Source organism: Pholis gunnellus, assembly GCF_910591455.1.
Source record: "Pholis gunnellus genome assembly, chromosome: 5".
Lineage (NCBI taxonomy): Eukaryota > Metazoa > Chordata > Actinopteri > Perciformes > Pholidae > Pholis > Pholis gunnellus.
Genome location: NC_136531.1, coordinates 25875866 through 25889689, shown reverse-complemented (window position 1 = coordinate 25889689; position 13824 = coordinate 25875866). Strand labels below are relative to the sequence as shown.

The window sequence follows — 13824 nt, the reverse complement described above, 5'->3', positions numbered from 1 at the left end:
CAAACACAACATGAGCTCTCAGCATTTCTTTTATTCAGACTGATGTGTTGTGAATGACATCATATTTGATGCAGCTGTTGAAAAGCAAAGGAGAAGTGGACCTGACTGGACGAGAGGTTCATCTCATCATCTCGTTTTCTTCCTGATTGGCTAGTCAAAGGTATTCAATAACCATTGTGCACCTTTTCCAGAACTTTCTCTGTAGCTATTTATATGAAATGCAGCGTGTTCCCTCATTGGAGGTTCGCAGCAGTCAGAACTATAAGTGCTCGTTCTGTCCGTCAGTTTGAGTCAATGAAAACAATATTCATATCAAAATTGTTATGCATTTAAAGTCTTTTTTTAGAATAGCTGTGTAATGTTGATGTTCATTGTGCTGTAAATAAACTTTTCTCTGTACTACAGTTGTGTTCAGTCTGGTTACACATGTGCAATTATCTGACAGGTTGTAAAAACAATCAACAAATCAAACCCGATTGAATGAAAAAATGCAGACGAGTATAAAAAGACGAGAGACAGACTACTCTTCATTCAACCCCCAAAATACAGATGTCAACCCTCAGTGCAGTGGATCAGAAAGCCTGGTTTCACAGCACAGTGGACATTCTGGAATATAAAAACCAGAACCACAAAGCGGATATAAGAACAGATCCGCCGTGTTTCACTACTTTACAGCACACTAACTCCATAAAGACAGGATTTGTCTCGTGACTCTTAGACACTGACGTCCCTCCTGCTGTTGGTCATCAGAGGGAATTCTCCTGAAACACATCACACAGATGGATTAATGGTACCTGCTGAATCAAACGGTCATCACTAGCAGCAGCATGTCAGCCTGAGATCAAACAGCTGGAGAGATGAATGCTTCTACTCTGTAACATCTTCTAATGAAGCAGATGAAGTTTTAGGGCTTGAACTGCACGACAAATCACTCTTCTCTTACTAAATAGTAGAGTAACTATCATTTATGAAACCGGATTCTCAATCCAAGTGCAGCATATACAGTGTGGTTTGATGAAAGTCATTTTTATACGTTTGTGTCAAAGTGTTCTAGTTAAATGAACAATAGTTCCACTGGTCAGTGCTGTATGGGTCTTATCGGTCATGATGCTGCTGTGATGATCGAACTAATATAATGTGTTACATGTTGACTGTTTGAAGAACTGAGGAGTCCAGGCCAAAATCATCAACCATCAAATCAAGCTCACAACTGACCTCTATCACCTTTCTGTCCCTTGGTTCCTTCTAGCCCAGGACGGCCTCGTTCACCTGTGTCCACACAGACAGAGTAGATTACTTTATACTCATTATCAACCAATAGTTATTACAAACTCTCATGGTAGACGAATGGTAGAAGAAGCCTTGAAAGACCAGAACATTATTCAGAAGAGTGGATTCTTTACAAGGAACTCATTCTTTCAGTTTCAGACTGCTTGTTTTAGGCCCAATTCCAGTTTCACTCCATTTCATTGAGACTTTCAGAACAGTGAAAACTCATCATAGCTTCATTTAACACCATTATTCCTAATTGCACTTCATGTTTACTTCTCCTGGTCTTTACCTCCCTATTGGTGTATATATATGTATGTATATGTGTGTGTGTGTGTGTGTGATTTATATTATACTGAATATTATTGTATGATATATATACATATTATTATATGATGTATATATTATATTATACTGAATATTATTATATGATATATATATATATATTATTTTATTATACTGAATATTATTATATGATATATATATTATTATATGATATATATATATTATATTATACTGAAAATTATTATATGATATATATATATATATTATATTATACTGAATATTATTATATGATATATATATATATTATATTATACTGAAAATTATATGATACTGTATATATATTATATTATACTGAATATTATTATATGATATATATATTATATTATATGATATATATATATTATATTATACTGAAAATTATTATATGATATATATATTATTATATTATACTGAATATTATTATATGATATATATATTATATTATACTGAATATTATTATATGATATATATATTATATTATACTGAATATTATTATATGATATATATATATATTATATACTGAATATTATTATATGATATATATATTATATTATACTGAATATTATTATATGATATATATATTATTATACTGAATATTATTATATGATATATATATTATTATATTATACTGAATATTATTATATGATATATATATTATATTATACTGAATATTATTATATGATATATATATTATTATATTATACTGAATTCCCTGTGAGGGTGACTAAAATAAGATGTTTGCCAAAGTGTTATTTACTGCTTTCTTTCATGTTGGAATAAATGTTAAATATTTAACTGCAAAGTAGCAATGCGTGTTTGATACCTTCATTTTGCATTAAATCATTCTGGGATGTTTGCTGAAATTGATTGGATGGCCCTACCTAGAACATGTTCCACCAGCCGCCAGTCTGAATTAACTGAAAAAAAGTCTATAGCATGACCAAATACTGCGTGGAACACTATAGCACTGTAACCACTGTGTGATCAACTATTAACAGTACAATCCTCTAGATTTCTCATTCCAAACGCCAACAAGATCTTTTAGATCTACCTCTCTCTCCTCTTGGCCCCGGGTATCCCAGGTCCCCTTTGTGTCCTGGTGTCCCCGGCGGCCCTACAATGGCTCCATGTGCTGTGGAGGACAAATTCAGATATCAGAAATCCTAATTGTCACATCTCTCAGCTTCTTCATCCTTCTTCTTTGTAACATCTTTACTTTTGACATATTCCACTAAATCAGTGACATTTGCGTGGGAACCAAACAGTCGGCTGTGTCCGGGGTGACCTGGGGGGCCAGGTGGTCCCGGCGGCCCTTGGATGGCCCGTTCATTGTGGTTCCGATCAAAGTCGCGCAGCAGACCGTGAGCTGGAGAAAAGGAGACAAGGTGAGGAGAAATGTCAAACAGTACTTCTACCCATCGTGCTTTATTGTAGAGTTGGATTGGAGATCTGTGACGTCATAGTACAGTGGCTCACATTTGATGTATTCAAACAGATTTGTGGCGTTTCCAGGGGGGCCTGCAGGGCCAGGCGGTCCCGGAGGTCCTTGGAAAACACGACTGTTGTATTCCCTCACGATGTCGTGCAGAAGACCGCGGGCTGCAAAGGACAAGCAAGGGAAAGCTCTCTGTGCCACTGGTTTCAATCATCTCCCAGCACATATATTTCAAAGGACACATGTGTTTATTTTCAGGTTTCATACTCTGTCTTTTGATTTAGCTAAATTCAACCTCTGTCTGCTATATGCTAATGAGCCTGCCTGTGACACAGGAAGGGGAGCTGAATCTGATTGGCTTGTTGAATCACATGATTTCCGATGCAGGCAGCCCACCACAAACTGACTGGGTCATCTTCTTTACCAGCTTGTGGGTTGGTAGGCTCTCCAGATACACAAACGTATATGCTTTTTCATGAGGTCCCCCTGTAAATTGTCAGACTTGGATCATGAGCAAAGACCTTTGGCGTTGGGGCATTAGAGGTTTGAGTATAAGAAGTCTTGATGGGTACACTTCTTTTGGTCGTATCCTGTAGGCTACAGTTTGCTCCAAACAATAGCAGCAACGGTTTAGTAGTGACTGTGATTCCTCTTTGAATTTTATTTTTTTTACATCTGATGTATTCAACCAGATCTGTAACAGACGCTGTCCTAGAAATGACCTTCAATTATAAAAGCCCATAGAGCTCTTATCCACTTACATTTGATGTATTCCACCACATCCACAACGTTTTCACGAGAACCAACCCCTGGAAGTCCAGGAGGTCCTGGAGGTCCCTGCACTAGACGTTCAGAGTCCCACACAACATCTCGGAGCAGACCGTGGGCTGCATGTGGAGGACAGAAGAGTTCAGTGGAGGGAAGGAGGGTAAGTAGCAATATCTAACAATACAGCAAGGAATCTCTGGAAGCAGAACTATGGTTGCACGCCTGTTCAATGTTACAAGTGCAGATGTAAGAGGCTTGTCCAGGGCACAAGTGCGCAACAAAAACTTCATGACTGTGCATGCACGCGGGGATAAACCCAATAGCAACCGATCTTAGAGGGTGAAGCCTACACGATATACACTGAAGAGGGGTGAGCAAGTAGGTGTTGTACAATGTCTTTTCCGAACCAGATTCATTTCAGTCAGAAAATACCAATGCCTGTACTTCTGTGTGCTCAATGGTAAGTATGGCCCTGTGTGTGTGTGTGTGTGTGTGTGTGCGTGTGCGTGCGTGCGTGTGTGCGTGTGTCCGTCCTTCGCATAACTCAAGAACCGTACATCCGGTCTCCTTCACACTTCTCGGGTGTATTGCTGGGAACCAAAGGACGGGACGTGCTGAAGTTGGTGCAATTTGGACCTGTGACACATTCAATATTAATAAACCTTTAAAAAACAAGCGGACAGCGTTCTGTATAGCATCAGGGGAGGAGCATGTTGTCCACAGCAGGCTGATTGACAGTAGTTCACTTTTGCTGCTGGATACTGGACATACTAACATTACAACCAAACTCATGAGTCATGAGCAGTTCCCGATAACGGTACAATCAGCACTTCCAGGGGCCAAGCAATTCCGAACGGGTAGGCAGCCACGCCCCGAACGGGCAATACACTAGTAATATAATAATGAGAGCATGGTTCAGAGAGAAAACACTTGTCATGTGATAACGTTCAGAAGAAAACCTCCTCTAGATCACCTACATTTGATGTAATCAGTTACTTTGACAGCCATATTGGCGTAGTCTCCAGTATCCAAATTCCGTTCTCTGGCGCTAGTTGCACCTGGCTCTCCCTTGTGTCCTGGTGGTCCAGGAGGGCCTGGCGTCCCGGGACGACCAAACATAGCTTCACTCACACTGCCACCTGGAGATAATATAACGTACAAGAAACAATTGCTTAGTTATTGGCTCAATAAACCAGACTGATTTATGAATTGACATTTTGTGGAGGTCTATGTTGACATTGTGCCTTAATTAAATGCTCAAAGTAATATTTTTGTATGGTTGATAACAAAAAGCCGTGTTATGCAATACTTTTGGACCTATATGCTAAGTATAACAGAAAGTTTAGTAACGTTCTACCGTTGTAAATCGGTGAAGTAAACTCACTCTTGACATATTGTTGTTGTTCTGCTTTCAGCATCTCTCTGTTTGCATGCTCAGCATAGGAAACCAGGCCGTGGGTTAGACCAGGGGTGCCCTCGGGTCTAGAAGGGCCTGGTTGGTCTTTGGAACAATGGAACAGATGTGGAGGAAGACATAATGTATCTTATACCAAGTTAAATCATCATTTTATACCATCTATACTTATATATTTTGTCAGATGAACTCCTCATGAACTGATGGAGCTAATGTTTTTACACAGACTCACTTTGCAGGTAGTCACGAATGTCTGAACTGATGTAGTTCCCAAATCCTGCTGGGCCAGGTGGACCTGCTGGTCCAGCTGGACCTTGTGGACCAGGCATTCCAGGGAAACCAGGAGGCCCCTGAGGACCTGTGTTATACCCACCTAGTTGAACAATGAAACTGATCATTGGCTTAAGAATGCTACTGGATACGATTACTTGAATAGAAATTATGTGAACAAAAACAGATGAGCTCTAACACCGGGTTTTACTGGGTGGCGAACTGTCTGTGTTCTTATTGTCTTCCTTATTGGTTAACAAGTTTCCAGGAGGCCCAGGGGGTCCAGGGACACCTACCACCCCCCTCTCTGGTGACAAACAGGACTCATGGTCAAACACTGTCATGTTCTCTCATGGTAACCTGTAGGTCATCTGTAACACTCACCATTCATGAGGGTCAGGACACGTTCAGCCACCTCCTGGGGGTCGGCTCCGTAGCTGCCGTGGCCTGGAGCTCCAGGAGGTCCTGGTGGACCAGGAGTTCCAGCCATGTATCTCCTCACGTCCTCTCCTGGAATAATCGACACACTTTGACAAACAGTCTCACATGCTATGCACTAAGAGCAGGGTATCAAACCTCAAGTGTGCCATTCAAATGTTGGGTCTGCCAAAGATTTGGGGACTTTAAACACCTCTAAATGAGACTTACGTTGTAACAAGTTGATAACGTCATTGACAGAGATTGTGCCAGGCGAACCTGGAGGACCAGGAGGGCCAGGAGTCCCATCATATCCTCTACCTGAACCTGAATAGGTGAACGTTATTAGGAGGTTTTCACTACCGTAGGTGTCACATACAGACCTCCTGTGTAATAATTCATTCATTCACATTATTACGTAATTGGTCATACTCTGGATGTAGGCGATAACTTGGTTGGCCAAATCATCCACCGGCCTGTCCCCTGCAGTCCCCGGGGCCCCTGGAGGACCAGGAGCACCAGGAGGTCCAGCCAGGTACTGCCTGATGCTATCACCTGCGTGTCAAGACAATGTTGTGTCATTCATTCAATCACAGAGTAACAGTACATGAACCACAGTAAATAAATGCATGGCTTACTCTGAAGGTACTCTGCTATGTACGGGGCCACATCAGTTGATCCAGATCCACTTCCATCTCTTCCAGGTTGTCCAGGTTGTCCAGGTTGTCCAGGTGGACCGGGGGCTCCAGGACTGAATGAGCCACCTGGTATGACACCACAAATTATGTCAGGTAGAAAAAAGACTGAAATATCAAAGATGAAATACCTTCAATTATCAATACTGCTAAATTATAAGTGGAGCAATTTGACCCAGCAGCTGAGTGGTGAGGCCAACAGAGAGATACTTTAAGCTGCAGTTCCTCCAGGAAAAAGAAGGACAAGTCCACCATCCCTTTTTAAATGTAAAGTTAATGCAAGTCTTCTACGAGGAGACACATCTCTATTCATTAGTCCACCAAAAGATAATCCACCAATGTAGCATTGCACTCTTTGTGTCAACATTGTCGGAGTCAATGCAGTGGAAAGTTTTTTTCTCTTCCCCCTCCTACACACACACACACACACACACACACACACACACACACACACACACACACACACATACTCAGCTTGTAATATTATAGTACTTATAAGATTCTACAAAGATCAATAAACCCTGTTATAGTTTAGAGCACTTTCTGTGATTACTCTGTGCACATGTGTTGTAGTAATGGCTGGTTGCTGTGTCATTTACTCTGTGAATAGTGCTTCATCCACAGTTTGGTTATTGGTCTCTGATCCCGTTATTGTTGATATGTGTTAATAATCCTATTGATATTCATTCATATTGATATGTTTATACTTGCTTATAACCAAACCTGCTCCTGCCTGATCCCAACAAATGAATATTAAAAAAATCTTTTGCAGCATGTCAGCATGATAGACAGGTGTGTTATTTGTCAACCATTGTTGCTGCTTGTTCTCAAGGCACAACGATGGTGAAGATTATCATCATAATATGATTTGATATGATATTTAGGATGGCCTTACCATTGGAGACCCCGGGGACTGCGTCACCTGCAAAGAACAGTGTTACATGTCATTGTGGGCTCTGTTGTTTTGCTTGTGCATGTGTCTGTTCTATGTCTTTGTGTTCTAGGTGCAGCTCCCTGACTGTTGATGGAGGGCACCTGTGTGAAGCTGTGAGTCTATATAGGTGGCTCGTTACTCTGCCTACACTTCCTCTCAACACCCTGACACAAGACACAGCCTTTTCTGTTCCTTTACGTTGTCCTTTTTGAACCAACCGATCCGTTTCTAGCTCCGTCGTCTCTTCTCAGTCCTTTGCCTCAGTCTCTAACTGTCTTATCAGCTTAAAGACTGCTTATCTTGAGTCTGCAACTTTACCTGCTCTGTCTTGCTACAGAGCGACTTAACAGATTTCTTTGCTGACTTCTTGATAAAGGAAAATACAAACTTGTGGAAAACACAGGGATTGACAGACAGAACAGACAGGAAGTGTTTGTGTTTAACTGTTCACTGGTTCAATCTTCTATAACAACACACAAAGAAAAGAACATGATTGGTAACAGGTCTGTAAGAGAGGATCAGAACATTGGCTGAGTTTACCTTTAGGTCCTTGTGGCCCCTCTGGGCCTGGTTGACCCTGAGGCCCCCTGGGTCCAGGCTGACCTGGGTAACCTGACATGAAAACCAAAACACTGATTGAACATCTGGTAAAAGATCTTGGAGGTTCATCATTGACCCTTGAAATCCCTCCATAACAACTGAACTCCACCGAAAGATGAAGGCTACAAGATGTGGAAGAAAGCTCTGGAAAATTTCCGTAAGCCTTTTAACCTCTAAGCCTATTTTCAGGCCTCTGCTCGAAAAATATATACCCATACTCAAGAGAGTCTGTCTCTCTAACTACAAGGTCTATTTGAATAATTTTGATGGTTTAATAACACTAACACTTGTGATAGTTTGTTAATAAGTGTACATATCAGTGTATATGTTACTGGTTAATGCTGAATGAATATAACACACAGCTCAAATTGAAAATGTTCACGTTCGCCTGGAAAAGAAAGCACTTTTGTCTTTGAAATAATGCAGCAGTAAGCCTAAAACTCTCCACAAACATAGCACATGTCAGCAGTCCTTTTTAAAAAAGAATTGGCTTTGATAAAGTGAAGCAGGCCAAGTTTATAGAGGTTGGAGTACAGAGAGTTCATGCCAGCTCAAGCCAAAATTCTGAATTTTCCGAATTTTGGAACCAGGTTTCCAGCTGTTCTATTCTAATTTGATATACTATATAACTATATATTTCACTTGTTTTATCACTAATAAGGGTGCAATCTATCTAATACAGCAGTTTGGCATCATTTTGAACCATTTTTGACCGCTCAGGGGCCTGATTTATGTGTTTTATGTGATTTCTTTCGTCACTCCCTGTGTGTGTATTGGCAGTTTTCGAAGCCTATGATTGGTCGATTTGCACATGTGATCTAAGAATGCGGAAATGAGTGTAGAATACAGTGGGCCGGTCAGTCAGGTGATTGACATTTTTTGTATTTTTTCTCAGAATCTCGTCGTTAAGTAGGTATTTAGCATGTGGGTAAAATTCATTATATTCGTTTCAAAAAAGTGATTTATATGACGCTCTTCTTCGCAAAACAATCCCGAGCGACTCCCAATTAAAGTTTCAACCTACACATTTTTTGTCTACTAACTGCTACTTTGGTCATTTTCTTTTCAACAAGCCTATGATAGTAAATAATAAAAAGTTAGAAGTTCTGTTAAATAACACTGGGCCTCATGCAATAACATTTTGGAAAACACCTGCTGTAACCTACTGTGTATTTCCTATTAAATCTAAACTCATTTTCTATGTGAGGGACCAGGAGGTCCAGCCAGGTACTGCCTGATGCTATCACCTGCGTGTCAAGACAATGTTGTGTCATTCATTCGATCACAGAGTAACAGTACATGAACCACAGTAAATAAATGCATGGCTTACTCTGAAGGTACTCTGCTATGTACTGGCCCACATCAGTTGATCCAGATCCACTTCCATCTCTTCCAGGTTGTCCAGGTTGTCCAGATTGTCCAGGTTGTCCAGGTTGTCCAGGTTGTCCAGGTGGACCTGGGGCTCCAGGACTGAATGAGTCACCTGGACCTGGTATGACACCACAAATGATGTCATGTTGAAAAAAGACTGAAATATCAAAACAATCTAAATGAATAGCAGTACCATTGGACTGAGTGGTGAGGCCAATGCAGAGGTGCTTTAAAAAAACAACTTGTTTCTCACAAGTCCGACAATATTAGAAGAGTGCAACAAGAAATCGTTGGAGAACCCTTTTGGTGAAATAATGATTATGAAAAATGGTAGACTTGCATTAACTGCATTTAAAAAGGGATGGTGGACTGCAGCTTAAGGATCAACATCTCTTTGATTCCAGGAATTGCTGTCTCTCTAATAGCTAATGGTCTTTATCCATCAGGCAATACTTTCTAAATATCATCCCTTGGTCAACTGACTTCCTGAAATGTGAAAGGGTATTAGTGATACTATAGGTCAATATTGTTGAGCCCCTCCTGCTCTCACTGTGAACTACCCCAGGTGGTTCATGTAGGGTCGGTGAATCGTTCTTGTTCTGGCCCCTCCCCTGGGACTACTTTGCCTTAGGAGACCCTACCAGGAGCTGTTGCCCCCAACAGCACAGCTCCCAGGGTCGCTGGGGCACACAAACCTCTCCGCTATGTTAAGGTGGTGATTTATTGTTGAGGTGTACAGATATCACATACATCTTATGATATATGATATATGATGCTGTTTGCCCCTGTAAATCATGTCAGGATCATAGCAGTTGAATTGGATTTAGTCTATTGATTCATTGAGGAATGTTGTTAGAACAGAGCCTTATGAGGAGCTACACAAACTGTGAAGGGCAGAAAGTTTGATCTTCTTAGATAATGACAACGTCCGAACACAAACGGAACAGTTACTGCCACCGTCTGAAATGATTCCAGCTGTGTGTCACGCCTCTTTTATTCATCACGGCTGTAAAAAGACACACTGGTGTTTCCTCGCTAATAGCTCCTATGGAAAGCCACCTCACTCCTCGGTCCTCAACATGCATTTTAGGAATAGAGACGTCCTTTAAGATAGAACGTTGAGATCAATTTCCAGGTCACAAGCAGAGGAAGGCACATCATTGGGAAATAAGATAGGCCCAATGTATAGCCAAGTACCACAACAGAAGAAAGAACTGCACCCTAAAAACAAAGGAAATGCCAAAAGAACCCAGAACATCTCAGAATACAAACAGTGCAAATGTTTTAGAGTGGACATGACCTATAAGCCCTAAAAACCCAAACAATTGAGAACACCCAGGAGTCCAACACAAGAGCCTAAGTGAACCATTACATATTCTTCTGAAGAGGATCTGTTCCGTATGTAGATATAAATAGTTAACCTAACGGAAGCACGCTGATTATTAGTTTCAGGTGATTATACACTAAAGATAATACAGTTATTAATATAATATTCCATTTCTGCCAATAGATCACCCTAAATGCAACACACTGTTCGTAATATTATAAAAAGATATAACTTTTGGAGCATGTTTGCATGATTGATAGGTGTGTTTTTGTTGCTGCTGGATGCTCACAACCCTGCAAACCTTCTAAAAGCACAGCATTGTTGAAGATTATTATCAATTTATGATTTGATATGATATCTAGGATGGTCTTACCATTGGAGACCACAGGGGCTCCTGGGGCACCAGGGGATCCTGCATAACCTGCAAGGAACATGTAAACGATAAGAGAGACAAACTTGTGGAAAACACAGGGATTGACAGACAGGAAGTGTTTGTGTTTAACAGTTCACTGGTTCAATCTTCTATAACAACACACAAAGAAAAGAACATGATTGGTAACAGGTCTGTAAGAGAGGATCAGAACATTGGCTGAGTTTACCTTTAGGTCCTTCTGGCCCCTCTGGGCCTGGTTGACCCTCAGGCCCCCTGGGTCCAGGCTGACCTGGGAAACGTGACATGAAAACCAAAACACTGATTGAACATCTGGTAAAAGAGCTTGGAGGTTCATCATTGACTCTTGAAATTCCTCCATAACAACTAAACTCCACCTAAAGATGAAGGCTACAAGATGTGGAAGAAAGCTCTGGAAAATAGTAACATATATTACAACAACAACAAAAATATATATTCTTACATGAAGCAAGACTCCTCATAGTATCCATTAAAAATCCATCTCATCTAGAGGTTGTTCACATACCGACACCCGGTTCCCCTGGACTCCCTGGACTCCCTGGAAGACCTGGTTGGCCTGGTTCACCTGAAACAGTTATCATTACATTAAGATATGTTTCTTTTAAACGTTTGTAGTTTCTAAACCATGATGTATGTAATGGCTTGCAATCTTCTCACCTTGGTACCCCTGTGGTCCTCGGCTGCCTGAGGACAATGAATGATAAGATGAGAGAACATTCCTGTGAACCAGAACAATTCTAACGAAGATTCCTAATTCATCTTGACCCGCGAGCTGCCACATTCACCTTTTACAATTTTCTATACATGAATCCGTTATACATACAGTCCTCTGGTCTATTTTGAAAGAGACTTTTGTTGTCAGAAGTATCTGATTTGTCAAAGCTACCTGCTGAACCCTGCGGGCCTGGGGGTCCTGGTGGTCCAGCGAAAAAGGTTTCTGAGGCAAACCAGGGAAGAACACATGAAAGATGCCAAGCATAGACAGTAGAAGCTGAGTATGACAGGTTTCTTGATTCATTTGTCTGAAATAAGATTTCTTTCACCAACCTGAGGTCGGCACAAAGCTGCCAGGTTCTCCTCTCTGTCCTTGAGGTCCAGGTAAACCAACTCCTGCGAGGACAACAGAAAACATTTAACTTTTTATTCTCTGACACTGCTCAAATCATCCTGCACGCTGATGATCTAGGTATCTATTTGTATATATCTGTGTATTGCAAGATACTTGTTTACCTTGCTCTCCTGCAGGACCTCTGCGTCCTGGAGGACCTTGTTTAATGTCACCTAAACAAGAGTTACAGCAGCATTCGCATAATTATTAGTTTGATCTAAGCACTTAATCCAATTATTTGAAAATACCCTAAAAATGTTAGAAATAGCTTTTGACATACCAGGAGCGCCTTGAGGACCAGGTGCTCCAGGAGGTCCTGGTGGGCCAGGCAGTGTAACCGCTGAAGAAAATCCTGTTTGGATTGAAGGCATAGCAGGGGTAGGTGTGTATTACTGTCTTCCACACTGTTATTCTTGATACCACCACCAAATGTTGCCAACGTGAGGAATTATAGAAATAGAGATGCACTCACTGTCGGTTCCGGTGGTACTGGCAGTGTCTGATCTCACGATACTACCAGACTCACCAGGTTTACCTTGCTCTCCCTTTTCTCCTTTCTCTCCTCGTTCTCCCTTAGATCCTACGTTATGATATCAATGTACCATCACAGAAAAACAACAGTCTGTTCAATATGTGTCAATAATCCTCTTGGACTCATTCCAGATGCTTAACACGGGTCAAGAGTTTGGGTTTACCAGGTTGTCCTGGGACACCAGCGGGGCCAATGGGTCCAGACAGACCATGGGTTCCAGCAGGACCTTGAGGCCCAGCAGGCCCTGGTGGTCCGGGGATTGCCACAGTATTGGAGCCAACTAGAAACAAAAAGTCAAATGCCATTTACATTTTAGACTTTGTGTTTAGACGTCTAATTGGAGCAACTATTGCTTTGTCAAGGTTCTTACTTGGAGCGATGACCTTACCAGGGGATCCTGGTTCACCTGAAAGACAGAGTTATGTTTGATTACATGATCAAACTCTCTGTTATACACTATATACAGGCATACAGTGAACTACCATTTACATAGCTAGAATCAATGCTTTCTCTAGTTCCCACAAACACGTGTTTAGAAGTGAAGTGTGTATGCAAGCTTTCTTTAGGCACACTAGTGAAGAATCGAACGATGGCAGTCAATCAGCTGCTCCACCACTTTGGTCCTGACTAAAATATCTCCACATATTTTGTACATGAATGCATGGTCCCCAGAGGATGAATTATATTAACTTTAAGAGATTCCCCGACTTTTCCTCTAGCGCCATCATCAAGTCAAAAATGAATTTATCCAGAACTAATGGCTGCCCTCACCCTCAGCTGTGTTATTTAGTGCCAAGGACAAAGCCTTCGCACAGTTACACACTAAATGTGTCTTTCATTGTTAATCAGCAAGCTGACGTTAGCAGCGGTGTCTGCCAGCCGCACAGCGTTGCTGGCATGCCTGCAGACTCCTCATCTTTTTACTGTGTGTGTGTGTGTGTGTGTGTG

At 41.2% G+C, this 13824-nt stretch overlaps 1 protein-coding gene across 5 annotated transcripts in view; it reads right to left on the bottom strand.

Annotated features, from left to right (window-relative positions):
- Positions 1-11: 11 nt before the first annotated feature.
- The window catches only part of LOC306695574 (uncharacterized protein), a 28416-nt gene continuing 14603 nt past the window's right edge, over positions 12-13824 (bottom strand). For 2 of the 5 annotated variants that reach the window (XM_079158837.1, XM_079158838.1), the window contains exons 28-55: positions 13247-13282; positions 13040-13156; positions 12817-12924; positions 12625-12696; positions 12467-12517; positions 12284-12346; positions 12123-12173; positions 11894-11920; positions 11742-11801; positions 11424-11486; positions 11198-11245; positions 9457-9615; positions 8067-8138; positions 7488-7514; positions 6536-6661; positions 6330-6452; positions 6129-6224; positions 5865-5990; positions 5680-5787; positions 5443-5583; positions 5181-5297; positions 4774-4935; positions 3790-3915; positions 3070-3192; positions 2810-2959; positions 2645-2725; positions 1216-1269; positions 12-761 (exon numbers count right to left, since the gene is read on the bottom strand). In XM_079158837.1, the coding sequence (XP_079014963.1) occupies positions 715-761; positions 1216-1269; positions 2645-2725; positions 2810-2959; positions 3070-3192; positions 3790-3915; positions 4774-4935; positions 5181-5297; positions 5443-5583; positions 5680-5787; positions 5865-5990; positions 6129-6224; positions 6330-6452; positions 6536-6661; positions 7488-7514; positions 8067-8138; positions 9457-9615; positions 11198-11245; positions 11424-11486; positions 11742-11801; positions 11894-11920; positions 12123-12173; positions 12284-12346; positions 12467-12517; positions 12625-12696; positions 12817-12924; positions 13040-13156; positions 13247-13282 (2534 nt within the window). In that variant the 3' untranslated portion in view covers positions 12-714. Of the gene's footprint in view, positions 762-1215; positions 1270-2644; positions 2726-2809; positions 2960-3069; positions 3193-3789; positions 3916-4353; positions 4433-4773; positions 4936-5180; positions 5298-5442; positions 5601-5679; positions 5788-5864; positions 5991-6128; positions 6225-6329; positions 6453-6535; positions 6662-7487; positions 7515-8066; positions 8139-9456; positions 9616-11197; positions 11246-11423; positions 11487-11741; positions 11802-11893; positions 11921-12122; positions 12174-12283; positions 12347-12466; positions 12518-12624; positions 12697-12816; positions 12925-13039; positions 13157-13246; positions 13283-13824 lie in introns of those variants that run through there. The other 3 variants (XM_079158839.1, XR_013767081.1, XM_079158840.1) reach the window with 3 other exon arrangements.